This window comes from Rhinolophus sinicus, linkage group LG01, assembly GCF_036562045.2.
Source record: "Rhinolophus sinicus isolate RSC01 linkage group LG01, ASM3656204v1, whole genome shotgun sequence".
Classification (NCBI taxonomy): Eukaryota; Metazoa; Chordata; class Mammalia; order Chiroptera; family Rhinolophidae; genus Rhinolophus; species Rhinolophus sinicus.
The window spans coordinates 1,500,515-1,528,458 of NC_133751.1; the positions used below are offsets into that span (position 1 = coordinate 1,500,515).

The window sequence follows — 27,944 nt, forward strand, 5'->3', positions numbered from 1 at the left end:
CCCCTCGCTGTTAATGGGCCCTAACTGCCTGTGCCTGGGGCTTGGCCAGACGGTGGAGGGTTCTGGGAGCTGAGCAGCCTGCCTGGCCGAGAACCCATGTTTTCTGAAGGAGGGGCTGGATCCTGGTGGGACCACAGCTAAAACCAAAAAGGATAAGCTCACCACCAGGCAGGACCCATGTACCCAGTGTTTCCCAGTTTTTTGGGGGATGAATTTGGGGTGCACAGTGTTTACTCAGAGCCTTAAGCTCTCCAGGGTCCTCCACCAGGCACAACTCCATGCTGCAGCCAGCCTGAGCTTTGGGTCAAGGTCAGGAACACAGACTCCCTCCCCTGCCTCAACCCCCACAGATGCCAGACTCCTCCTGAGACAATCTGGGACACCCCCCAACACACACACGCATGCACGCACACACACACGTGCACACACGCACACACACGCACAGCGGCCCCAGTGTGACCTCTGCCCTTGGCATTCAGATGTGTGGGAGAACATGGATGCTTCTATGCCTGCCGCCTTCAGGGCCGCTTCATGAGCGGCTCGTTTCACAGCACAGGAAGCGACGCTCTCCCCACACCCTACTGCTTTGCTTTCAACGACACAGACTGTAACAGACCAACGTGGCTTCCTGTCACAGAGCAGGCGTTGGCCCCTCAGCGCACAACGGCCTCCCCTGCGCTCCACCCAGACTTCGCGCAGTCTGTGCGCGGGGCGCCCGGTCACGTCCTCCGCTCGACCTGGCGTAACCCGCCTGTGGTTTCCTTGCACAGACCTGCGCCCCCTGGACATCCTGGCAGAGGCGGTCCCTCCAGACGGCGCTGCGAGCGGAATCAGCGTGACGCGGGTTCAAGGTGCGCTGGGGCTCCAGCTCTCGGCCGCCGCCCCCCACGCCGTCAGCTTCCCTGCGTCCAGGATTTTCGTCAGATGCGACCTGTTTCCTGAAGAATTTTCCATCGTCGTAACCTTGAAACCTCCCAGTCTTCCCCCAAAGGTCAGTGACACTTTTGGTCTTTGTGTCAGGACGACCCAGAGTCCTCAGTGCCAGAGCGTGCAAAGGGCACGAGGCAGCGGTCAAGGTCTCCCAGACCTGGGGGGTAGCCTTGGTAGGTAGTGAGGTCCCCATCTCTGCGAGTGTGCAGGCAGAGCTCTATGGCCATTGGTTCCAGATCTGTACTAGGAATTCCTACAATGATCACTTTTCTGGTGCGCTGGCCTGTCAGAGGCCAGGGATAATGCTTCGAGTTTTCAGTTTGACATCCTTTAGCAGGAAAAGTCAACAGTAAAAACGACAACACGTCCCCTTTTGGGGTCTGATTCCCTGTGACTTGCAGTCCCATCCACCCCAGAGCCAGCTAATGGTCCGTCCCCCTGCTGGGCTGGGAGCCCCTGGAGGCGAGCACACATGCGTTTCCTCCGGTTCCAGGACAATGCGCTTCCTGGGTGTGCCAGATCCTTCCAAGTCCGCCCTCCCTCTCCATACTGGGGCCTCCTGCGGTCTTTTCTCTGTGGATCTGGTTCCATCCAGTATTTCCCGGGCAGTTCTGCTTACTAATCCTGTCTCCTTCTGTTCCATCGAGTCTGCTGTCAAATCCAACAGCTGAGTTTTCAGTTGCAGTCATTGCGTTTTCAGCTCTGTAACTGCCGTTTTCTTCTTTTTAATGTAAGTTCCAGTTCTTAGGGTAAAGCCTTTGTCTTGTCAGCTACTTTCCTGACAGTGACTCCAGTACCTGGAAGCAAGGTCTCCATTCCACGGACGCCTCCAACATGTGGGTCACCGGGGGCTGGCTCTGCTTTCTCTTTCCATTTCCTGTCTCGCTCAGTCATTTTTTGGCAGCCTTATTGACATGTGGTAGACACACCCCACAATTCACCCACTTAATGCACACCGTTCAGTGCTGTCAGTGCCGCCTGCAGCACGGTCAGTTTGGAATGTGTTCACCCTCCAACGACAAGCCCTGAGCACATTAGCTCTTCAGCCCCCAGCACTAAGCACGTTAATGGGTCCGCCTGGTGTGGGCATTTCATATAAACGGAACCACATCACATATGGTGTCTCGTGTGGACCACACGGTCAAGGTTCGTTGTGTTGTAGCACACATCAGTACATCATTGCGATGACATGGCCTCGTCATATTCGACCATGTGGATACCCTACAGTTGTTTCTCCATTCACCGCCTGATGGACGTGTGGTTGTTTCTACCTGTTGGCTCTTGGGAACAGTGCTGCTGTGAACATTCACTTACACATTTTTATATGGACCTACGAGAATATTTCGTTTCTGTTGGGTAGATGCCTAGGAGTGGAATTGCTGGGCCACGGGGATTAACTTTTTCGGAACTGCCAGATGTTTCCCAGGGCAGCTACACCATCTCCCATCCCTACCAGCAGTTGCAATTTTTCCACGTCCTTGCCAACCCTTGTTATCTGACATTTTTGGTCCAGCCATCCTCATGGGGATCAAAGCCTTGGGGCTTTGATTTGCATTTCCATGATGAATACTGTGCATGTTTTCACATGCTTATTGGCCATTTATGTGTCTTCTTTGGAGAAATGTGTTTTCAAGTCCTTTGTAGTTTTTAATCGAATTACTTTCCTTTTAATTGTGGAGTTACATGCGTTCTTTATATTCTAGATATAAGTCCTTTATCACATACATGGTTTGCAAATATTTTCTCCCATTCTGTGGGTTGTCTTTTCACTTTCTTGATAGTATCTTTTGAAGCACAAAACCTTTTAATTTTGATGAAGTCAGATTATCTTTTTTTCCCCTTTGTTGCTTATACTTTTAGTGTCATATGAACTTTAGAATCCAGTGCCAAATTGGAGGTCCTGAAGATTTACCCCAATGTTTTCTTCTAAGAGTTTTATAGCTTTAGCTCCTATATTTAGGTCTTCGATTAATTTGAGTGAATTTTTTATATGGTATCAGTTAGGGGTCCAATTTCATTCTTTTGCATGTGGATTTCTAGTTGTCCCAGCACCATTTGTTGAAGAGACTATTCCTTTCTCTGTTGAACGTTTTTGGCACCTTGTTGAAATCAGTTGACCATACATGTGTGGGTTTACTTCTGGACTCTCAATTTGATTCCATTGGTAAATCAATAAATATTGATTTGTTGTCTATCCAATGCCAGTACCACACTGTTTTGATTACTGTAGCTTTGTAGTAAATGTTGAAATTGGGAAGTGTGAGTCTTCCAAATTTGTTTTTTCTCAAGATTGTTTTGACTATTCTGGGCTCCTTGTAATTCCATATGAATTTTTAAATCAACTTGTCAACTTTTCCTAAGAAGTCAGTTTCTATTCTGATAGAAATTGCCTAAATATGTAGATAGGTTGGGAGAATGTTGCCATTTTAAATTAACATTACTAAGTCCTCTGAGCCACGAACATGGGATGTTTTCCCATTGGGTTAGCGTTTCTTTAACAAAACAGAAACAATGTTTTACAGCTCTCGGAGAATTAGTTTTGCAGTTATTTTGTTCCTGTTTGTCCATTTCATCTAATTTATATAAATTATCAGCACACAGTTCTTCCTAGGAGTTCTCTGTAATGCTTTTTATTTCTAAAGGTTGTTAGCAATATCCCCTCTTTTGTTTCTGATTCTAGTAATTTCAGTCTTCTCTCTTTTTTTCATAATCACTGTAGTGAAAAAGTTTTCCATTTTTTAAATTTTTTCAAAGAACCAGCTTTTGGTTTCACTGATTTTTCTCGATTTTTCTATTCTCCATTTCACTTCTTTCTGCTCTGATTTTTATTATTTCCTTCCTTCTGATTGCTTTAAGCTTAGTTTGCCTTCCCCCTACCTCTTGTTTTAAAGTGAAAGGTTCAATTATTGATGTGAAACCTTTCTTTGTTCTTAACATAGGAACCTATAGCTATCAATATCTCTTGAAGTGCTTTAGCCAAGTCCTGTAAGTTCTGCTCTTTTGGTCTTCATTTTCATTCATCTGAAGGTGTTTTATGATTTCCCTTTTGATTTCTTCTTTGATCCTTTGGTTATTTTGGAGTGTGTTGTTTAATGTCCACGTATCTGTGAGTTTACTCAATGTTTTTCTGTTAACACTTCTAATTTCATTCCCTTGTGGTCAGGGAACATACTTTGTGCTGTTTCTGTCCTTTTTAGCTTACTGACATTTGTTTGATGTCCTAACATACATTCTATCCTAGAGAATGTTCCATGTGCATTTCTGAAGAAAGTGCATTCTGCCCTTGCTGGGTGGAGTGTTCTGTAATGTCTGTTAAGTCTTGTTGCTTTATCGTGTCATTCAAATCTTCCATTTCCTCGTTGATTTCCCTAGTTTTCTATCCATTATAGACGTGAGGATATTGAAGTCTCCAACTAATGTTTTTTAATTGTTTATTTTCCCTTTGTTTCTATCAGTTTTTGCTGCATGTATTTTGGTGCTCCGTTGTTATTTGCATACATTTTTATCATTATTGTATGTTCCTGATGGATTGGCCTTTTTGTCATTACAAAATGTCCCTCTTTATCTCTAGTAACAATTTTTGTTTTAGAGTCTATTTTATTTGTTAGTTTAGCTACTCCAGCTTTTTTTTGCATAATGCTTTTATTTTCAATCTCTTTGCATATTTGAATCTATTAGGTTAATGCAAAAGCAGTTGCAGTTTAAAAGGTTAAAAATAATTGCAAAAACCACAATTACTTTTGCACCAACCTAAAATGTGTCTCTTATAGAGAACATAAGGTTGAATCATTTTTTTTAATCTAACAACTCTGACTTATGATTGGATTGTTTAATTTATTCACACTTAAATTATTATTGATATACGAGGTATGACAATTAAGTTTGTGAACTTGCCACTGTGTTCTTCCATTGGCAGCACTGTACAAACAGCTCAGTAAGGTTTCATAACCTTGGTATATCAGTGTCTCACAGCTGTGTTCGTGTCAATGTGTGGTGGTGTCTTGCAGGGTGGCGTTCATTATTGTAGTTGCATGTTTTTGTGTGCCATCGTGAGAATCTCTGAGCTTGAATTAGAACAATGAATAAACATTAAATTTCTTGTTAAACTTGGCAAGAGTTGATGTGAAATCAGTGACATGTTAGTCCAAATTTATGGGGATAATCCCGTAAAGAAAATGGCAGTGTACAAATGGATTAAACGTTTTTCCGAGGAGAGAGCATGTGTTACTGATGAAGAGAGGTCAAGGTGGCCTGTAACAAGCAAAACTGATGAAAACATTGCAAAAATTCGTCAAATTGTGCATCAAAATCGTCAGTTGACTGCGAGAAGAATAGCAGACCAAGTAAACACCAATAGAGAAACAGGAAAATCACAACTGAAAATCTTGGCATGAGAATGTGTGTGCAAAAATTTTCCTGAGGGAGCTCACCGATGACCAAAAACAAAGGAGAGTTGAAGTTTGCCAAGACCTTTTGGAGAGGCAAGAAAATGTTTTCAGCTGTGTTATCACTGGTGATGAAACATGGGTGTACCAATACGACCCTGAAACCAAGCGTCAAAGTGCACAATGGAAGTCAGCCAATTCTCCACGACCAAAAAGTTCCGTCAGTCCAAATCAAGAGTCAAAATGATGTTGCTAACCTTTTTTGATATTAGAGGGATTATTCATTATGAGTTTGTACCAACTGGACAAATAGTTAACCACATTTACTATTTGGAAGTGCTAAAAAGGCTGCTTGAAACAGTTAGACAACCTGAGCTTTTCACCAACAATTCATGGCTCTTGTATCACAACAATGCACCAGCTCACATGGCACTGTCTGTGAGGGAGTTTTTAGCCAGTAAACAAATAACTGTATTGGAACACCCTCCCTACTCACCTGATCTGGCCCCTATGACTTCTTTCTTTACCTGAAGATAAAGGAAATATTGAAAAGAAGACATTTTGATGACATTCAGGACATCAAGGGTAATATGATGGCAGCTCTGATGGCCATTCCAGAAAAAAGAGTTCCAAAATTGCTTTGAAGGGTGGACTAGGCACTGGTGTCAGGGCATAGCTTCCCAAGGGGAGTACTATAGCTCATACTATAGATGGGGTCCTTTTCTGTGTCTATTTAGTGCCACATTTTCTACATTTTTGTGCTTTTTATTGGTGATTTTGCTGTTTAAAATGGCCTCTTAAGTGCAAGAAGGCTGTGATGTTCCTTATAGAGAGAACACAAGTGTTAGATAAGCTTCATTCAGCATGAGTTATGTTGCTGTAGGAAGTGTTAATGAATCAACAATGAATATTAAACACACATTGTGAAATTATATCTATATCTTTATCTATCTATCTATCTATCTATCTATCTATCTATCTATCTATCTATCTATCCTCTGTTCTTGCTAATATTTGGTCTTTGACCCTGGTTTCTGGCACAGAGTTCCTAAAACCTGTGTAATTTCCTAAGTGATAGATCACTAGGTGCCTCTTTTATTCTCATGAAGACACTCTGGGTGGCTCCTGGATAAGGGCTGTCACCAGAAAGACCAAGCCCTGATTAGAAGCTTAGAACTTTTAGCCCTGCCCCACCCCTATCCTCCAGAGAGGGCAAAGGGGCTGGAGATCGAGTTAATGATAAAGCATGCTTTCCTGAGGAAGACTCCATAAAATCCAAACAGTATGGAGTTCAGAGAGCTTCCAGGTGGGTGGACATATCCACATGCTAGGAGAAGATGCACCCTAACTTCACGGGGATAGAGTCCCTGCATTCAGGACTCTCCCAGACCTTCCATGTATCTTCTATCTGTTTGTCTGTATCCTTTAAAATATCCTTTGTAATAAATCATCAATAGTAAGTAAACTGTTTTCCTGGGTCTGTAGCCACTCTAATGAATTATTGAACTGAGGAGGGGGCTGTGGAAACCTCTGATTTGTAGCCAAGTAGAACAGAAGTTGTGGGTAACCCAGATACCTGCTACTTGCAGTTGGCATCTGAAGTGGAGGGCAGTCTTGTGGGACTGAGCTCTTAACCTGTGGGGTCTGACACTAACTCTGGGTAGTGTCAGAACTGAATTGTAGGACACCCAGTTTGCGTTGGAGAATCGGTCGGTGTGGGAAAAACCCACGCATCTGGTGTCAGAATCATTATGTGTGATTAAGGGAAAATACCATGTGTTTTTCCTAGACACACATAAAACAAGGTTGTGTAATGAGCAGTTGACAAAAATGAGACCAGACGCTCACAGGTACTAGCCCTGTATTTCCCCCGGAGCAATGGCTCAGTGTTTGCTAATGCAGTGTTTATCATGACTTGATAGAACATGGTTACCACTAGTGACAAGAATCAGTGGCGGCTGGTTTGGTTTTTTGTTCCTGTATCTCGTGTCTTTTTGTTGTCTTCCTCTCATCCTCGTTTGCTGCTTTCTTTTGCATTTGGTGAATGTTTTCTAATGTAGTGTTTTGATTTCTTTAATATTTTTCCTATATTTTAAAACATTGTCCATAGTGTTTGTTCTAGAACTGACTATATATTTATTTTAACTTATCAGAATCAACTTCTGATTTATATTAACTCAATTCCAGTGACATGTAAAAACATTGCTCCATTTTACATATATTGTATTTCTTCGTGTCCTTTTTATGGGCTTCCTGTTATACATATTACATCTATAAATGTTAAAGAACCCAACCATATATTATAATTATTAATTAATATACATTTATGACTTATAAGAAGCTTAGAGAAGAAAGGAGAGCAAGTGCATATTTATAGCTTTTGTTATCCTAACTTTTTTATCATTATTGGTTCTCTTCACTTTTTCCTGTGGGTTTACATTGCCATCTGGAGTAATTTCCTTTGCTCAATAGGGCTTTGCTCCTATGTAGTGATATTGTGAAACAGCTTACATTTTTATATACTACAGGCCCAACATACATAGTACACATATTGTTTTGTATAATTGCTTTTAAATCAGTTAATAGAAGAAAGAATAAAACAGACATTTGTATTATCTTTTGTAATTACATGATTACCTTTACTGGTGCTCTTTGTTTTTTTCCTGTGGATTAGAATTTTTGTCAGGGGTCACTTGCTTTCAGCCTGAAGAACTCCTTTTAATATGTCTAATAAGGTAGGTCTGCTAACGTCAAATTATCTCAGTTTCTATTTATCTGGGAATGTATTTTGTCTTCAGTTTTTAAAAGATAGTTTTGTTGGATATAGGATTCTTGGTTGACAATTTTTTTGAGCATTTTGAATATATCATCTCACAGCCTGCGGTCCCCATCGTTTCTGATGGGTAATCTGCTGTAAATCTTGGGGTCTCCCTTGTGAGTGACTTGTCATTTCCCTCTTGTGCTTTCAAGACTTTCTCCTCGTCTTTGACTTTCAGCATTTTTACTGTGGCATGTTTGTTTGTGGATCTTTTGTGTATATCTTATTTGGAGTTCATTGAGTTTCCTAGATGTGTAGATTAAAGTTTTTAAATAAATTTGTAAAGTTTTCAGCCATTATTTCTTTGAGATAAGAATTCTCCATTGTGGTCCAACTGCCATGTTGTTCTCCAGCAGAGCCCCAGCCCCACCCATCAGAGGTCAGTGAGGCCTCAAACCCTGAAGCCCACTGGCCCCTGACAAGCCCTTAAGGGAGACATGGGCTAATTTTGCAGAGCTCTGCAGCCCAGAGGCCCCTGCCCTTTTCCCTTCAGAGACATGGCAGGGTACAGTAGCCATATGCTGAGGACACAAGGGGCCATGACCAGATGTTGATCACTAGGTCACAGGTGTAGAAGCAAGCACTGGGCCTCGAGATGCTACACACTGTGCAGGAGTCCTTGAGACAAGGCTCCATGGACAGCCAGACCCTGCCATTGCATTCACTGTGACAGTGTGCAGGAACTGGCAATAGAGGGACAGCTCACAGGCACAGAATCCTGATGACCTTCTGCCTGAGGGGGTGGTTCTTCAGGGAGGAGACCCTGCCCTGATTTTCATGCAGAGGCTGCAGGAGCCCTTGAGAACCCTGTGCAGGTGATATAGTCTGAGCTGTGAGGAGAGGACACAAGTGTGAGCATTAGGCACTCCGTTGGGAGGGTTCTATGAAATCTCAAGGTGCAATGAGCCAAGGCATTTGCCCCACATGGTCATTCCTATTGCACTAGCAGGGGTCTGCGTCTGCCCCTCTCTGTGAGCCAGTCTTGTCCCCAGAAGGACACATTTTCCTCACACCTGCCCCAGGGCTCACTGCTGGTAGATGCATGCCTTCTCAGCTCCCACAACAACCGGCTTCATGAGCCCCCAAAGTGCATCCCCCTGTGGCCAGGCCAACTGAACATCATCAGGCCATCCCCAGCTGAGCACATCTCCCTCTTCTCAAAGGTTCTGGGTTGTCCTATCCTCCTCCCTCGGGTGGGGTAGAGCTTCTGTTTATAGGAGCAGCCCCTTATGGGATGGAGCAGACAACTATTGTTTTCAGAATTGCCTGTTTGCTACTGTTCCTGCAAAGCCATCAGAACATTTCTACTGTCTGTCCTCTGGGGACAAACACAGGTCAGGATCGTCCATGAGCTCCACTCAGGAGCCCATGGCATTGACAGTGAGCCAGTGATGCTGAACCACAGCGCAACACTAAACACCAACAAGGAAGGGAAGGCTTCCCCAAGCCTCCTCCTGGGGCAGCACACACCCCAGCAGGGGTATAAAAGCCGACAGCAGCACCTCACACTCACACTCACTCACACTCACACTCACACTCACACTCACACCCTCCTCCCCGCTCACCTCCCACCCACCGCCCACCATGGTCGCGTCCACCCTGTCCGTCTGCTCCAGCGACCTGACCTACGGTGGCCGTGTCTGCCTGCCTGGTTCCTGTGACTCTTGCACGGACTCTTCCTGGCAGGTGGATGACTGCCCGGAGAGCTGCTGCGAGCCCCCCTGCTGTGTCCCCAGCTGCTGCCAGCCCCCCTGCTGTGTCCCCAGCTGCTGCCAGCCGTCCTGCTGTGTCCCCAGCTGCTGCCAGCCCCCCTGCTGTGTCCCCAGCTGCTGCCAGCCCTCCTGCTGTGTCCCCAGCTGCTGCCAGCCCCCCTGCTGTGTCCCCAGCTGTTACCAGCCCTCCTGCTGCACCTCTTCCCCCTGCCAGCAGTCCTGCTGTGTGCCCATCGGTTGCACACCCGTCAGTTGCACACCCGTCTGCTACACACCCGTCTGCTGCACACTCATCTGTTGCACACCCGTCTGCAGCAGGCCCGTGTGCTGTGTGCCCATCTCCTCTGGGGCCGCCCCCTGCCCAGCCCCCTCGTCCTGCTGCAGACCCTCCTCCTGCATGTCCCTCATCTGCCGCCCCGTGTACTCCCGCACGGCCTGCTGCGTCCCCGCCTCGGCCCAGAAGTCCTGCTGCTGACCGGGCACATCCCCCTAGCCCTCCTGGGGCCGCACTGACTTCCACCTGGAATGTTTAGAGCCTTGAGCCCAGTCTAGGGTCTCCTTCTGCCCCTGAGCCACCCACCTGGCAGGCTGAGCTGAGCCCTCACTGCCCACTGGCTCTGAGTTTCCTCCAGGCCCTGCATTTCATCCAGCATCCTTCTCTTTGGCCTGGTTGTCCTGCCCTATGTAAGTGACCTGTCTGTGAACAAATAAAGTCATTGTCAGTCCCTCTGTGTGGCCTGAGTGCATATCTGTGAGGCCATCAGGGCTTGATGTGGCATGGTGGGCGGGAGAGCAATCTGGCTTTGAGCTGCGTCCAGGGTGACAGCACCGATGGGGCAGAGCTGGCCAGGTCCTCCCACCCTCTGCCTGGGTCTCCTGGGGTACGAATCCCCCTGCAGCCTTCAGTGCAGAGAATCCTGCTCACCTGGGAGACCCCCATATGCCTCCCAACACCTCTACCTGTGAGGGACAGAAGGACCACTTGTCCAGGCCCTGGGCCTTGCACATTGGAGCCTCGGGGCTCTGCTAGGGCAGAAGATCCCATCTAATAGGCGTCTGACTTGAAGGCATGAAGCCCACTCCAAGACAGGCCTTGGGCAGGCTGGTACAGGCACTCCAGTGCCCCCGGGCACAGCGTGCTGCTTCCCTCTGTATGAAGATGCAGGAGGGTGACGATGGACCTGCGTTAGTCAGGCTTCTCCAGGAAACAGCCAGTAGGGTGTGTGTGTGTGTGTGCAGAGATTTATTTTGAGCAATTGGCTCACGTGACTGTGAGGCCTTTCAAGTCCAAAATCTGTAGGGCAGCCAGAGGCTAAAGGAAGAGTTGCTGTTGCAGCTCGAGTCCAAAAACAGTTTGGAGTCGGAATAACTTCGTCTTTGGGGGACCGCAGTCTTTTCCCTTAAGGCCTTCAACTGATTCTCTGAGGCCCACCCACACCATGGAGAGCAATCTGTTTTACACCAAGTCCACTGATTTAATGTTTCTAAATCATTTTTTATTTTTCAGTTATAGTTGACATACAATATTAGATTAGTTTCGAGTGTACAACATAGTCGTTAGACATTTATATAACTTGTGAAGTGATCACCCCAATAAATCCAGTACCCATCTGATACCACACACAGTTACTACCATATTATTGACTGTGTTCCTTATGCTGTACCCTGCATCCCCTGACTCCTGTGTAGCAACCAATTTGTACTTCCTAACCCCTTCCCTTCTTTCACCCCAACCCCATCTCCCTTCCTAGGTGGCAGCCATCAAAATGTTCTGTGTCTATGAGTCTGCTTCTGTTTTGTTCGTTCATTTACTTTGTTCTTTATATTCCACATATAAGTGAGATCATACGACATTCATCTTTCTCTGTCTGACTTACTCCATTCAGCACAGTACCCTCTAGGTCCATCCATGTTGTCGCAGATGGCAAAATTTAATTATTTTTTTATGGCTGAGTAATATTCCACTGTATATGTGTACCACCTCTGCTTTATCCATTCAGGGACACCCAGGCTGCCTCACATCTTGGCCGTTGTAAACAGGGCTGCAGTGAACATATGGACGCACACACCTTTTCAAAGTAGTGTTTTGTGTTTCTTCATATAAATACACAGAAGTGCGATGACTGGGTCCTTCTTTGTCACTGGTTATAGCCTTTATTTTAAAGTCCATTTTGTCTAGTATAAGTATTGCTAACCGCTGTGTTTTTTGTTTGTTTGTTTCCATTTTCATGAAATAGCCTTTTCCATCCCTTTACTTTCAGTCTGTGTGTCTTTCAATCTGAAGTGAGTCTCTTGTAGGCAGCATATGTAAGGGTCTTGTTTTCTTATCCATTCAGCCACCCTGTCTTTTGATTGGAGCATTTAATACATTTACATTGAAAGTATTAATTGTTGATAGGTATGTAGTTATTGCCATTTTATTATTCATATTTTTAATCTTGTTTTTCTTCTTAAAGAAGTCCCTCTAAGATTCCTTGTAATATTGGTTTGGTAGTGATGAACTCCTTTAGCTTTTTCTTGTTCAGGAAGCTCTTGATCTGTCCTTTGATTTTAAATGATAGGCTTGTTGGGTAGAGCAGTCTTGGTTGTAAGTCCTAACTTTTCATCACTTTGAATATTTCCTGCCACTCCCTTCTTGCCTGCAAAGTTACTGTTGAGAAACCAACTGACAGTCTTACGGGAGTTCCCTTGCAGGTAACTAACTGCTTTCCTCTTGCTGCTTTTAAGATTCTGTTTTTTGTCTTTAACCTTTGGCATTTTAATTATGATGTGTCTTGGTGTGGGCCTCTTTGGGTTCATCTTGTTTGGGACTCTCTGTGCTTCCTCGAACTGTGTGTCTATTTCTTTTTTCAGGTTAGGGAAGTTTTCAGTCATTATTTCTTCAAATACGTTCTCAATCTCTTCCTTTCTCTCTTCTCCTTCTGGTACCTCTATGATGCGAATGTTTTTACACTTGATGTTGTCCCAGAGGTCTCTTAAACTCTCATTTCTTTTTTTTTTTTTTTTCATATATATTTTTTGGCTGTTCTTTTTTAAATAAACACTTTACATTTATTATTTATTTGTATATTTATATATTTTTGATGCCTAAATGGATACATATAAGTGCATACTAATAAATCCTTTACTGCAGATTGTTACATGCATAATGTTCAAAAAGAGTGAAATTAGAATTTTGGTCTTCTATTTTTTGACATTCAAAATTATTTTATATTAATTTCAGGTGTACAGCATAGTTAGTGGTTAGACATTCATATAACTTAAGAAGTGATCCCACTGACTAGTCTAGTACCCACCTGGCACTACATATAGTTATTACCATATTACTGGCTATATTCCCTGTGCTTTACTTTACATCCCTGTGACTATTTTGTAACTACCAATTTGTATTTCTTAATCCCTTCATCTTTTTCACCCTACCCCCAACCCCCTCCCATCTACCACCCCAATAGATCTAGTACACATCTGACACCGTACATAGTTATTAGAATATTATTGACTGTGTTCCTTATGCTGTACCCTACATTCCCATGACTACTGTGTAACAACAAATTTGTGCTTCTTAATCCCTTCCCCTTCTTTCATCCACACTCTCAACCCCACTTCCATCTGGAAACCATCAAAATCTTTTCTGTATCTATGAGTTTGTTTCTGTTTTGTTTGTTAATTTTGTTCTTTAGATTCCACATATAAGCAAAATCATACTGCGTCTGTCTTTCTGTATCTGACATACTCCACTCAGCACAGTACCCTCCAAGTCCATCCATGCTGCCACAGATGGTAAGAACCCATTCCCTTCCAAGGCCGAGCAATATTCCATTGTATATATGTACCAGCTCCTATTTATTCATTCTTCCATCTATGGACACCCGGTCTGCCTCCACATCTTAGCCATTGTAAACAATGCTGCAATGAACATATAGATGCACATGTCCCTTCAAAATAGAGTTTTGCATTTCTTCACATAAATACCCAGCAGTGGAATTATTGGGTCCTTCATTGTCTCTTCGTATAGCTTTGTTTTAAAGTCTAGTTTGTCTTGTATAAGTATTGCCACCCAAGCTTTTTTGTTTACTTTTTTCATTTCCATTTTTATGGAATATCTTTTTCCATCCCTTTACTTTCTCACTCTGTGTGTGTCTTTCAATCTGAAGTGAGTCTCTTGTAGGCAGCATATGTAGGGGTTTTCTTTTCTTATCTAACATTCCTTGTAATACTGGTGTGGTAGTGATGAACTCCTTTAGCTTTTTCTTGTCAGGGGAGCTCTCTATCTGGCCTTCAGTTTTAAATAATAGCTTTGCTGGGTTGTAGGTCCTTGCTTTTCATCACATTGAATATTTTGTGCCAATCACTTCTGACCTGCAACGTTTCTGTTGAGAAATCAGCTGACAGTCTTATGGGAGCTTCCTTATACTCATAAGTTACTAGTTGCCTTTTTCTTGCTACTTTTAGAATTCTGTCTTTGTCTTTAACTTTTGCCATTTTAATTATAATGTGTCTGTTTGGGTTCATCTTGTTTGGGACTCTCTATGCTTCCCGGACTTGTATGTCTATTTCCTTTGCCAGGTTAGAAAAGTTTTCAGTCATTATTTCTTCAAATATTCTTCAAATATTTCTTCTTTCTCTCTTATCCTTCTGGTACCCCTAATGTGAATGTTGTTATACTTGATGTTGTCCCAGAGGTCTCTTAAACTGTCCTCATATTTTAAATTATTTTCTGTGGGTGTTTTCTGCTACCTGATTTGATCCTCTGCTTCATCTAGCCTGCAGGTGATTCCTCCTAGTGCATTCTTCATTACAGTTATTGTATTCTTCACTTCTGACTGGTTCTTTTTAATGGTTTCTATATCATTTTTTAATGCTTAATATCTCTTTGTTGAAGTTCTCACTAAGTTCCTTGAGCATCCTTATAACCATTGTTTTGAAGTTTGTATCTTCAAAAGTCTGTATCTGGTAGGTTGCTTGTCTCCATTTCGTTTAGTTCTTCATCTGGATTTTTCTCCTCTTCTTTCATTTGGGATGCATTTCTTTGTTTCCTCATTTTAGTTGCGTCTCTGTTTGTTTCTATATATTAGGTAGATCTACTATGTCTCCCAGTCTTGGACAGGTGGCCTTATGTACTAGGTATCCTGTGGGGCCCAGTGGCACAGTTTCCCTGCTCACCTGAGCTGGGTGCTCCATGAGTGTCCCTTGTGTGGGTTGTGTGTGCTGTTCTGTTATAGTTGAGTCTTGATTGCTATTGACATGTCAGTGGGTGGGATTGACACTCAGGCTGACTGGATGTGAGGTTTGGCCACATCTACAGGTTATGCGCTATTGTGCAGGTGGCTTACCCCACTGAGTGGTATTCACCCCAGCAGGCTCTGGTGCCTGTTGAGACCACCTTTGTGTGTGCTGCTTGTGGGGCTAATTGGGTGGTGCTCTGCTGTGGTCTGAAGCCAACCTCCAAGTACGTTGGTTCTGGTGCCTCTTGAGAGGGGCTCCAGTGCAAGCCCAGGTCACCCACTGCCTGTGACCACCCAGGGACTACCTGGTAGGAGCTACAGAATGATCCGTAGTGTTCACTGCCTTTACTAATCCTGGAGGCACGTGGGAGAAGCCATGCTACAAACCGAGGACGTCAGCCACCAGTACCAGGCCTGGGGTAGCTCCACAAAAAGCAGGATACCAAGAGGTCTGCTGCCACTTGCCAGCTCCCTTAAGGTTCAGCCAGTGATAGAGCCTCATGTGGTAGGTGTGTTGGGTGGGGCAGGGTCTCAGGGAGTCACTAGAGTGGGAAGAGTTGTGGTCACCAGTTTAATGCAGATTCTAGTTTGGTCCCACTGCTGAGCCTGAAGCTACTCAATGAAAGTCTCAGAGCACACTGAGGCCAGTCGCTACCCATCTGGGGCCCATGGACTCTGATAGTTTTCCTTAAAAGAGTGCAATGCAGAAGGGGCTGGCTGCTCATGGAAAAAAATGCCTTTAGTGATGTGTGAATTGGGTGGAGTGGGGTCCCATCTGAGTCAACCATATGGAGCTCCAGAGCTCACTAGGACAATCAGATTCAGATTTGGCCTATGGGGGTGGACTCAACACAGAAAAGATGGTGCCTACCTGCCGCCTTCATGGGAAGAAGACTCCTCACCAGGAAAATGCTGACTGTCCTCCAGTACCCACCCCCTCCCAAAGCCACACTCTTCAGTCTGCACCTTGCATGCCTCCAAGGCCCCCTGAGTCACCATCCCTCCACTGGAGCCCAAGGTGAGTGCCTGGGAGTGAGAGCAATTTGTGTGTGGGCCCTTTAAGAGAACATAGGTTTCCCTCAACCTTCTGTCCCACCCAAAAGGTTGGAATCCCCACTGTTTTTCACAGCTAGATGTTGTGGGAGCTCCTCTTCCTGGCACCCGTACTCTGGGCTGGGGAGCCTGGTGTGAAGCTGGGGTTCCTCAGTCCTCCTGGGGGACCTCTGCGGCCAAGGTATACCTCCTGATTCTCAACCGCCACAGAAAGGTTTGAGGCCCATTCTGCATCTCTGCCTGTATTACCAGTCTCAACATGGCTTCTTCTTTATATTCTTAGTTATAGGACTTCTGTTCAACCAGACTTCAAATAGTTGTTCAGGTTGATTGTTCTATAATTTAGTTGTAATTTTAACGTGTTCACAGAAGGACACAGGCACAATTTTTATCTACTCTGCCATCTTTGACCTTTCCCCTCTTTGCTGTTCTGTTTGGGTATTTTCTGCTCCCTTATCTTCCAAATCTTTTTTGATCCTCTGCTTTATTTATTCTACTGTTGATTCCCTTGAATGTATTCTTCATTTCAGTTATTGTATTCTTTATTTCTGACTGGTCCTTTTTTATGTTTTTATCCCCATTTTTAGGTTTCCTATCTCTTTGTTGAAGTTGTGAGATCATTGAACATCCTTGTAACCAGTGTTTTGAACTCTGTCTATGATAGGTTGCTTGTCTCCATTTTATTTAGTTCTTTCTCTGGATCTTTGTTCTGTTCTTTCATTTGGGACATGTTTCTCTGTTTCCCAATTTTACTGCTTCCCTGTGTTTGTTTCTGTGTTTTAGGTAGGGCTGCTATGTATACTGGTCTTAGTAGAGTGGCCTTATGTTGTAGGTGTCCTGTGGGGCTCAGTGCCATAGTCTTCCTAGTCAACTGAGCAGGGTGCTGCTGGTATGTCTCTCGTGTAGGTTGTGTTGTGCCCTTCTGTTATAGTTGAGCCTTGGTTGCTGTTGGCATGTCAGTGGGAGGGATTGACTCTCAGACTGACTGGCTGTGAGGACTGACCATGACTGCAGTGGAGTTGCTGTGGAGCAGGGTTTGCTTTTGTAGGGCTATGGAGCCTGCCCAGTCTGCCCTTTGGGTGTGTTGTTTGTGGAGGAGGTTGAGCGGTGCTCTTGTGTGGTTTAAATCTGGCCACTGGTTCTGTTGGTTCTGGGGCCTCTTGGGAGGGTCTCTGGTGCAGGTCAAAGCCACTTGGTATGAACTACAAAGTGATGGTTGCCACTTATGTTGGGCTTGGAGGTGCCTGGAAGCGACTAAGCTGCGAACCGAGGTCAGCTGCTGCTAATGCCAGGCTTGGGGCTATTTAGCAAGAGGTACAGGGCACACCAAGGCCAGATGCTCCTTGTTTGGGGGTTGTGAACTTTTGAAAGATTTTAGGAAAGTCCTTAGCATGAGCCAAGACAGGCCATTTGTACGGAAAAGCCATTGGAAGCCACTTTGGTGGTCCTGCAAGTTGGGAGGGGTGAATGGTGTCAGCCAGGTTGATGGAAACTCAAATATGGCGGCCACCTGCATCTGCCCGCCGGGAGGGGGGGTCCAACAAAGGAACAGTGGCTCCTGCCAGCTCCTCCATCAGGCGTAAAGCTGCCCCTTCAGCCCTAGTCCTGAAGTCAGACAACTCAACTCCTCCCCATTTGTCCCTGGTACCTTTCAAGCTGCTTCCCCAGCACTGGAGCTCAGAGCTAGTGATTTCATTGATGAGTCCTTGCATGGGCCCTGTAAGAGGAGCTCCTGAGACTCCAGCCACCCTCCGTCTCACTCAGCCACAATCTCTGTTGATTTTCACAACCAGAAATTTTGGAGACTTCTCTCCCTGGCACTGAAACACTGGGTGGGGGAGCCTGGGACCTCTGACTTTTCAGGGGGGACCTCCACAGCTGAGATATCCCTCCTGATTTTTCATGGTCACACTCAGGTGTGGGACCAGCCCGTTCCGCGCCTCTGCCGCTCCTGCCAGTCTGGACACGGCTTCTCCTCTATGTCCTTAGTTGTAGGGCTTCAATTCAGCCAGACTTCCGGTGATTCTCGATGATGGTTTTCTGTAGTTTAGTTATAATTTTGAGGTGGTCGTGGAAGGAGGTGAGCCAGCATTTACCTACTATGCCATCTTGACCAGCCCACTGATTTAATGTTAATCTTATCTAAGAAATACCTTTGCAGCAACATTCAGATGTGTTTGACCAAAAAACTGGGCACTGTGGCCTGGCCAAGTCAACACATAAAATTAACCATCACAGGGACTAATAGCTGAGAGCAGTGGGATATTTGGAAGTGGTGGGGCTCAGTGGGGGCTCCCCTCAGGAAGTCAAGTGTGAAAGCCGGTGGCCATCTTGGGAAATACAGAGAGGAGGATCGACACTGGCTCAGGGCAGGCGTGTTACCTGGAGGGTGCAAGCCTGGCTTGGGCCGCAGTGGTCTCCTGTGAGGAAGGGCTTTGACTGCGGGCCTCAAATGCACCTCTGGCCCCATTTGAGGGAAACTGTGCTTGGCGATGTCATGGTGTACAGATCCCAAGTCAGAAGGAAGCAGGTGACCCGTGGAGGGAGCTTCCTGGGCCCAAGTTCCATTCCCACCTCCAGGTGGCTGATTGACCTGTGGATGCCAACATGCACCCTCTTGAATGTGGTGCCAGGTACGCCCTGTCCTTCCTCCCTAACCCCGTGTTATTATAGCTCCCCGCTGACAACAGCCACACCAGCAGCCCAGCCTCTCCCTGGGTCCTGCCCCTCTCCTGTTCTGCCCGGTGTGACTCGATTCTCCATCTCTGACCCTTTTCTTCCACACAGGGCCACCTAGGCACTCTCCCTCCCACCCAGTTCTGCCTTCACTCACTCCAGCCAGTCCTCTCTCTGCTCACAGCCAGGCTGAACATTCTTGAGAGCCTGCCTCGGCCCTCACGACAGACCCTTTAATTGGCACCACGCCTAGTGTGATGGCCCAGCCCACCTGCTGGTAGTCTCTTGGTGGCCCACTCTGCAGGACCTCTTAGAGTTCCTTATTCCTGAATCCTTTTAAAGTTGGCCTTTTATCTCTTTAAGTCTCTGTGAGGTTTGTTTTATAGTCTGTAGGTGGCACTTCACTGTTGGAAGGCTGTGGGTGCAGCCCAGTTTTCAGTTACGTCTGCCCATTCTTGCTCATGTGGCTTCTTTCCTGGTGTGCTTGGTTATTTTTGGCTGAGTAATGGTCCTTGTCTTTAGAGAAGTGTTTGCAGGCAGTTTGAGGCCTCTTCCTGCTTCGATTCAGATGTCTTCCTGCAGAGAGAACGTTTGCTGTTGTCCAGCACGGGAACTCTGAGTCCGGGAAGACTAACTGCATCTGAGGCTCCTGGTTGGTGGGCCCCCTGAGAGCTGTGATTTGGGCTGCTTGCGGGAAGAGGGCAGGTTTGTGATGGACAGGATGCTTCCGCCTGGCTCTGCAAGACCAGCCCAGGGTGGCTGGGCCGGGCGCCCCTTCCTGACTCACCTTCCTGAAAGGCAGCCCTCAGCCTAAAGGAGGGGTGGTCTCCTGCCTGACCCCCTGAGGGGCAGCTGCTCGCTGTGATGTCTTCCCCTTCATCCCACAAAACTGTGGAACTCCCAGGTCCAGTTGCTAGGTCAGCATGTGCCCTTAGAACAGAGGGACTTCTGTGCTCTGCCCGGTGCCGTGGGCTAGAGCAGGGCCCTTCCCTGGGGCCTCTGCAGTTGGATGCAAAAAAGGAATTACGTCTTTATTTTCACTAACCTCCAACTGAAATGTATCGTTTCAATTAATAATGAGAGTAGCCAGCAAACCCTAGTGGTATCAACAATGCCTGAGCCTATCACCAACAGAATCCAGGTATGTGGTGTCACACGAGGGCTGTCACAGGTCTTAGACCTCACCTGTGGTGTCACGGATGTACAGCGAGGGCAGCTGTCAGGCTCAGTGCTGGAGTATGTCACGTACCTGTTTAGCAGACAGGCAAGTACCAGATCACTCATTGTGTCTCATGTTTTAGTAAGTGTGTTTTAATGTAACTGGTCTTCTTTGTAACCTGTTATGTATTTCACTTTATTTATTTAAAAACAGCCAAGGTTTCTCACACTGGCTGGGGGTCCACAGCACAGACCCTGACATCCCTCCCGGCCTGTCATTCTTTTCACTTTTTTTTAAATGAAGGGTGAATGATAGTCTCCCACTTTTAAAAAATTTATTGGGGAATATTGGGGAACAGTGTGCTTCTCCAGGGTGCAGTTCAGCTTCAAGTCCAGTCGCCGTTTTCAATCTTAGTTGCAGGGGGCACAGCCCACAATCCCATGTGGGAATTGAACTAGCAACCTTGTTGTTAAGAGCTCGTGCTCTAACCAACTGAGCCATCCGGCCACACCCACTGGCCCATTATTCTTGATTCTGTTTTCAGCTTTCTAGTGCTCTAGGAAGACCCCCACCCCCCACCCAGTATTTTCCATTGTTTTCAACAGGAAGTTCGGTCAAGTAAACTCCACCACAGGCTCCCAGAAGCAGAACCCCTTGTAGTGATGTCCTGAATCTCCTTAAATTAATTACAATTTTCCACGACATTCCACTGTTGTTTACACTGATGCTTTAGTCCTTGAGGGCTATTTTCCTTTCTGCTACTTACCTTTAATTTGTCCAGGTATTATTTCTTCTTCATGCTTTTCACGGGAGGTCTGTGCAAACCAGGTACAGAGTCAGGAAGTCCCTGTTTGAATACTGCAGGCCCAAGAGGCAGGTCCCTTGCACCTCGACAGTCGTTTCCCTTACCAGTCCCTCTCTGTACAGTTCCATCAGTGGGGCCCCGGAAGGATGTGTTTGACTCTTCACACCCACGCCAGCCCCATCTCCATTTCCTGAATTTTCTGTTTGCTTCATCACGTGGTTGTCTTTCGTATTTCCTACGTATTTTTTTCAAGAGGGAAATATGAGTGGAACACTTCCTAAAATCTTGCTTACGTGAAAATGTTACTGTTGCCTTTACTTGAGAAAGATGTAATAATTTGAAGAGAGGAAAGATCACCCTTAGCACCTGATCCCCCCTGCGGGGCTGGTCCTGCACCTTGGAGGACAGCCTGGTGTTGCCTCACCTCTACAAGGCAGCCATTCCCTCCCGCCTGGTGGGGGGGCTGTTCCTATTTCTATTCATTTAAAAACTTGCCAGTGTATGTCTAGGGCTCTAAAGAACGGATTCCCTTGAAGATCCTGATGACCTTTCCGTCCAAACGCACACGTCATTGTCCACTCAGCTCAGACTGCTGTGGCCCCTGCAAGAACATGACTTAGAACCCGTTTCTATTATCAAATCCTCTGTAGAGCTGTGTTTCATAAGATATGCAACTGTCACTTTATACCTACATTTAAAACTGCTTTAAAGTAATGAAAATATGAAAAACACTCCAAACACAGGAGAGGTGGAAGCAGAATCCATCACTGTGGAGAGTTCCCAGCTAAACCTCAACTCAGCATAATCTTGCCTCAAATAATTTCTGTAAGTTTTCTGGAGCCAAACAGAGGAGAGATGGGATACACATCCTGCAACACAGTCACAGGTTTAATGAGGAAAAACAATTACAGAAAATAAACCAGCACTAATGAGGGTTCTGCTGCAACAGGCTCTAAACACCAATGAGGAAGGGAGGGCGTGGGGAGCCTCCTCCTGGGACAACACCCCCCCCAGCAGGGGTATAAAAGCCGACAGCAGCACCTCACACTCACACTCGCACTCACACTCACACCCTCCTCCCAGCTCACCTCCCATCCACCGCCCACCATGGCCGCGTCCACCCTGTCCGTCTGCTCCAGCGACCTGAGCTATGGCGGCCGCGTCTGCCTGCCTGGTTCCTGTGACTCTTGCACGGACTCCTCCTGGCAGGTGGACGACTGCCCAGAGAGCTGCTGCGAGCCCCCCTGCTGTGTCCCCAGCTGCTGCCAGCCCCCCTGCTGTGTCCCCAGCTGCTGCCAGCCCCCCTGCTGTGTCCCCAGCTGCTGCCAGCCCCCCTGCTGTGTCCCCAGCTGCTGCCAGCCCTCATGCTGTGTCCCCAGCTGCTGCCAGCCCCCTTGCTGTGTCCCCAGCTGCTGCCAGCCCTCTTGCTGTGTCCCCAGCTGCTGCCAGTCCCCCTGCTCTGTCCCCAGCTGCTGCCAGCAGGCCTGCTGTGTGCCCGTCTGCTGCACACCTGTCTGCTGTAAGCCGGCCTGTTGCACACCCATCTGCTGCAAGCCCGCCTGTTGCACACCTGTCTGCTGTAAGCCGGCCTGTTGCACATCCATCTGCTGCAAGCCCACCTGTTGCACACCTGTCTGTTGTAAGCCGGCCTGTTGCACACCCATCCGCTGTAAGCCCATCTGCTGCACACCCATCTGCTCTGGTGCCACCCCCTGCCCAGCCCCCTCGTCCTGCTGCAGACCCTCCTCCTGCGTGTCCCTCATCTGCCGCCCCCTGTGCTCCCGCACAGTCTGCTGCATCCCCGCCTCGGCCCAGAAGTCCTGCTGCTGACCAGTGTGTCACCGCAGGGGAAGCAGGCTCCAGCAGACCCCATGAAAGTGGTCCCCCCAGCCGCCCCTCAGTGTGGTCCTGACCTGTGTTGGCTGGCCAACCCCACCCAGGATGGGGTTCCCCCAGGTCCCGAGTGTCCTGACCTGACCTCTGACTCCCAGGAACCCCTGACCCCACTGCTCCCCGGGCTTCTGCCTCCCAGGAGTGGCCTCCTCCTGCCTGTGGGTCACCTGTTCTTCCCTCTCAGTTTCTCTGTCAATCACTTGACCTTGACTCTCAGTGTGTCAGCACCTTCTAGGGCACCCCAATAAACTCACTTCACCTGACCTGCTTCCTCATGTGACCTTATTGGGTGGGGACACACAGCTATGACCAGACACTGTTCCCCTCCATGCACACGTATATGCTAGGAATGAGTGACTGAGAAATAAATCCCAAAAGGCAGTGGCCTAACTCCTCTGGGGGGACAGGGTCACTGGTGGGACCCTAGCTGTCGCCCCGGAGGGTCAGTGCCTGCTGGGCCCCTGCCTGGGGCTTCCCTGAGGCTGCTCTCCTGCGGACAAGGCATGGTCTAGGCTCTCAGGACCCTGGACCATGACCACCCGCTGTTCCATCTAAGCAAACCCAACCCTGACAGTCGCCCACCAGGATGCCACCTGGAGCGCCATGCAGCACGGCCTCTGCGAGCCCGGGGCGACCCCTGTGATACCCCCGCAGGTCTACACCTTTAGCAGAGACGTGAAGGAGTCAGGGAGGAGCTGCTCCAGCCCAGATGGGGTGAGGGGGGCTGGACGACCTTCCCACCTGGGCCAAACCATAAAGTTAAGGATATCGTGGAGCAATTGGATTCAGATACTGGACTTGAAGAGCACAGAACAGGCAACTTGAGAAAGGGAAACAAACAAAGTGCGTCTCACGCCTGGCCCCACTCACTGCCTTAATATTTCTAGGCCCCAATGCAGAAAGGGAAAACCCAATGAGAGCTCCACGCACCCCTGAGTCGCAGACGGCCTTGAGAGTTGTGGAGAGCCCTGGACAGCTGCTGTTTGAGGTGAGAGTGCCAGAGAGGGCAGAGCTGCACTGAGTAACCCCAGGCCCTCAGAGGGTCTCCCTCGGTGTCAGTTAGTGATGGTCAGCAAACATGTGTGAGGCTGCAACTGTGGAAATCAACAAAATTAGATGGCATAATCCCAGATACCAGACATGCTTTAAATATTGGCAGTTAGAACATGGTCATAATTCTCAGGACATTGGGCAGAGCACCCACAGGGCATTGCCTCATTTGTGGATTAAATTAGCCCCAGTGTAACCACTGGTCCAGTCCCACCTGACACGGCTGATATGAAAGCCTCAAAGAAAGCCATTTCTAAGGAACTTAACTATATCCTAGAACAAAGGTTAAAAACAGTCACTGGAATACAAAATATTCAGCACTTAACAAGGTAAAATTCAAATTTCAGATATCCTTTCAAAATTGCCAGGCATGCAAAGAAGCAGAAAATACAACCCATAATAAGGATAAAATCAATCCATCAAAACCAAATCAGAGGGGCCGGCCTGGTGGCTCAGGCAGTTAGAGCTCCATGCTCCTGACTCCGAAGGCTGCTGGTTCGATTCCCACATGGGCCAGTGGGCTCTCAACCACACGGTTGCTGGTTCAACTCCTCGAGTTCTGCAAGGGATGGTGGGCAGCGCCCCCTGCAACTAGAAAACGGCAACTGGACCTGGAGCTGAGCTGTGCCCTCCACAACTAAGACTGAAAGGACAACTTGAAGCTGAACAGCACCCTCCGCAACTAAGATTGAAAGGACAACAACTTGACTTGGAAAAAAGGCCTGGAAGTACACACTGTTCCCCAATAAAAAAACAAACAAAACCAAATCAGAAATGTTATGGATGATAGAATTAGTAAGAGTTAAGACTCTGTTCCATGCATTCAAGAAGATAGAGAAAAGATTAAGCAACGTATTAGGGAAAGATGAGGAATACTGAAAAGGACACAGATAGACAATCTAGAGAGGAAAACTACAATGTCGGAGTGAAAACGACACTAAATTACACTAAATGAGATTAACAGCAGAATAGATGCTGCAGAAGAGAAGACAGGTGAAGTTGAAGGCAGAGAAATAGAAACTAAATGAGACACAGAGAGGGAAAAGAAATGGACAGAGCATTAGCTAGCTGGAGTATTGTAACTGGAGTCCCCAAAGAGGAAGAGAGAGAAGGAGGAACAGAAAAGAGACTGCCAGATGGGACAAAAAGACAAACTCCACTCTTCTGCCTATGGGAAGTGAACTTTTAATATAAAGAAACAAAGAGGTTAAAAATGAAAAATGGAAAAATAAGAGTGAGTTAAACCCCAAGAAGGCATAAAGTATGAAATGATAAAGATTAAAGTAGAAAGCAATGAAATTGAAAACAGTGAAACAGTAGTGAAGATGAAAGCATACTTGTTTCCTGAAATGGTAACTGAAGTGGACAGACTCGAGCTAGACAAGATAAAGAAGACACGAATCACCAGTATCAGGGATGGAAGAGGAGGCATTACTGCAGACCCCACAGAGGCTAAAAGAATTCAAAAAGGACTGCAGGAAACAATTCTATTCCCCCAAATTAGACAACGAAGATGAAATTGACTCATTTCTTAAAGACACAAACTACCAGAACTCACTCAAGAGAAACCAGATAACCTTATGGTCCTATGGCAATTCAGTAGTAGTCTTTGTTTCTTTGAGCAGTTTTAGGTTCACAGCGAAGTTGAGCGGAAAGTACACAGAGTTCCCTCATAACCTGCACCCTCTCACGTGCACAGCCTTTCCCGCTGTGAACATCTTGCAATGTTGATACATTTGGTATAAATGCGGTTCATTTGTTATAACCAGTAAACCTACACTGACGCATCAGTATCACCCAAAATCTATAGTTCACATCCTGGTGGTATACGCTCTAGGGGTACTGATAAAGGTGTAATGACATATATGGATTATTATAGTTGCTACAGAACAGTTGCACTACCCTAAAATTCCTGTGTTCTCTGCCGAGTCATCGCTCCTTTCCCCACACCCCTGGCAATATCTGATCTTTTACTGTCTCCATAGTTTTGCCTTTTCCAGAATGTCGTACACTTGCAATCCCATGGTATGGAGACTCGGACTGTGTCTTTCACTGAGTGATGTGCATTTAAGGTTCCTCCATGTCTTTCTATGGCTTGATGGCTCATTTCTTTCTCTTTTTTCTTTCTAAAATTTTATTGAGATAAAATAAAGTTAACATAAAATGTACTGTCTTAACCATTTTTAAATGTACAGTTCAGTGGTATGAAGTACATTTATAATGTTGTACAACCATCACCACCATCCACCTCAAGAACTCTTTACATCTTGAAAACCTGAAACTCTATACACATTAAACAGTAATTCCCTGTTCTCCCCTTCCTCCAGCCCCTGGGAAGCACCATTCTACTCTCTGTTTCTAAAGCACCTCATAGAAGTGGAATCATATAGTATTTGTCCTTTTGTGACTGGCTTATTTCACTTACCATAGTGTCCTCATGGCTCATCCTTTTCTGCTTCCTTTTAAAGGCTGAACAGTCTACGGCCGTACCACCCTGAACGCGCCCGATCTCGTCTGATCTCGGAAGCTAAGCAGGGTCGGGCCTGGTTAGTACTTAGAAGGGAGACCGCCTGGGAATACCGGGTGCTGTAGGCTTTGAAAAAAAAAAAAAGAAAAGGCTGAACAATATTCCACTGCATGTACATACATTTTGCTTATCCACTCATCCATCCATGTACACTGGTTGCTTTCACACTTTAGCCATTGTGAATAATGCTGCAGTCAATATGGCTTTACAAATATCTTTTTGATACCCTGCTTTTAGTTCCTCTGAGCGTGTACCTGATAGAATTACTGGATCATATGATAATTCTACTTTTAATTTTGGGGGGAACAACCATGGTGATTTCCACAGTAGCTGGACCATTTCATGTTCACACCAACAGTGCACAAGGGTTCCAATCTCTCCACATTCTCACCAACACTTGTTACTTTCTGTTTTTTATTATTATTATTATTATTATTATTATTATTATTATTATGCTAGTTATCCCAATGGGTGTGAGGTGGTATCTCAGTGTACTTTTGATTTGCATTTCTCTAATGATGATTGATGTTGTGCATCTTTTCATGTGCTTATTGGCCATTTGTGTGTCTTCTTTGGAAAAAAGTCTGCTCAACTCCTTTGCAGATTTTTGAATTGGGCTCTATGATTTATTTTGTTATTGAGTGTTAGGAGTTCTCTATACATTCTAGATATCAATCTCTTTTCAGATACATGATTTTCAAATGTTTTCTCCCCCATTTTATTTTTTCTCTGTTGAGATTGTCTTTGATGCAAAAATACTTAAAATTTTCACAAAGCCCATTTTTTGTATTGTTCTTATGTTGTCTGTGCCTTTGGTGTCATGTCTACGAAATCATTATGAAATCCAATGCCGTGAAGCTTTATCCTGTGTTTTATTCTAATAGTTTTATTGTTTAGGTCTTACATTTAGGTCATGGGTCCATGCTGACTTCATTTTGTATATATGTTAGGGAATGCTCTAAATTTTTTATTTTGCATATGGATATCCACTTTTCCCAGGTCCATTTATTGAAAACAATGTCTTTTCTCCACTGAATGGATTTGATGCCCTTTCAAAAATGATTTAACCTATTGTATGAGGGTTTATTTCTGGATTCTGGATTCTATTCCCCTGGTCAGTTCTTATGCTGGTACCATGCTGTTCTGATTACTGTAGCTTTGCAGTAAGTTTTGACTTCAGGAAGTATGAGCCCTCGAGCTTTGTTCTATTTCAGGATTGTTTTAGCTTTCAGGTCCCTTAAGATTCCATATGAATCTTTTATGATTGGTGTTTATATTTCTGCAAAAAGGACATTGAGATTTTGACAGTGATTTCATAAAGCCTGTAGATTACTCTGGGTAGTATCTTAACATCTTAACAATATTAAGTCTTCCATCCATGAACATGGGCTGTCATTCCATTTATTTGTGAATTCTCTAATTTCTTTCAGCAGTGTTTTGTAGTTTTCATTGCCCAAGTCTTTCACCTCCTTGGTTAATTCCTAAGTATTTCTTCTTTGTGATTCTCTTTTAAATGGAATTATTATCATAATTTCCTTTTGTATTGTTCCCTGTTAGTGTATAGAAATGCAGCTGATTTTGGGGTGTTGACTTTGTATCCTTGTGTTTTGATGAATTCATGTATTAGTTCTAACAGGTTTTTTTGTAGAATCTTTAGGATTTTTTATTTGGAAGATTACAGCATCTGTGAAGAGAGTTGATTTTACTTCTT

General features: G+C 45.8%; 3 protein-coding genes and 1 non-coding gene across 5 annotated transcripts in view; all 4 read left to right on the top strand.

Annotated features, from left to right (window-relative positions):
• TSPEAR (thrombospondin type laminin G domain and EAR repeats) overlaps positions 1-27,944 on the top strand; it is a 116,381-nt gene that overhangs the window by 45,982 nt on the left and 42,455 nt on the right. For both annotated transcript variants that reach the window (XM_074324222.1, XM_074324189.1), the window contains exon 2: positions 771-991. In XM_074324222.1, coding sequence (XP_074180323.1) covers positions 771-991 — 221 coding nt within the window. The remainder of the gene's footprint in view (positions 1-770; positions 992-27,944) is intronic.
• LOC141571545 (uncharacterized) lies at positions 9,718-10,320 on the top strand. Its single transcript, XM_074331986.1, has one exon. It carries the CDS (start codon positions 9,718-9,720, stop codon positions 10,318-10,320), a length of 603 nt encoding a protein of 200 aa, XP_074188087.1.
• On the top strand, positions 21,871-22,685 carry LOC141571549 (uncharacterized). The gene has a single exon (XM_074332037.1). It carries the CDS (start codon positions 21,871-21,873, stop codon positions 22,591-22,593), a length of 723 nt encoding a protein of 240 aa, XP_074188138.1. The 3' UTR covers positions 22,594-22,685.
• Positions 26,183-26,301, top strand: LOC141568009 (5S ribosomal RNA). Its single transcript, XR_012491026.1, has one exon. It is a non-coding gene; the product is annotated as a 5S ribosomal RNA (ribosomal RNA).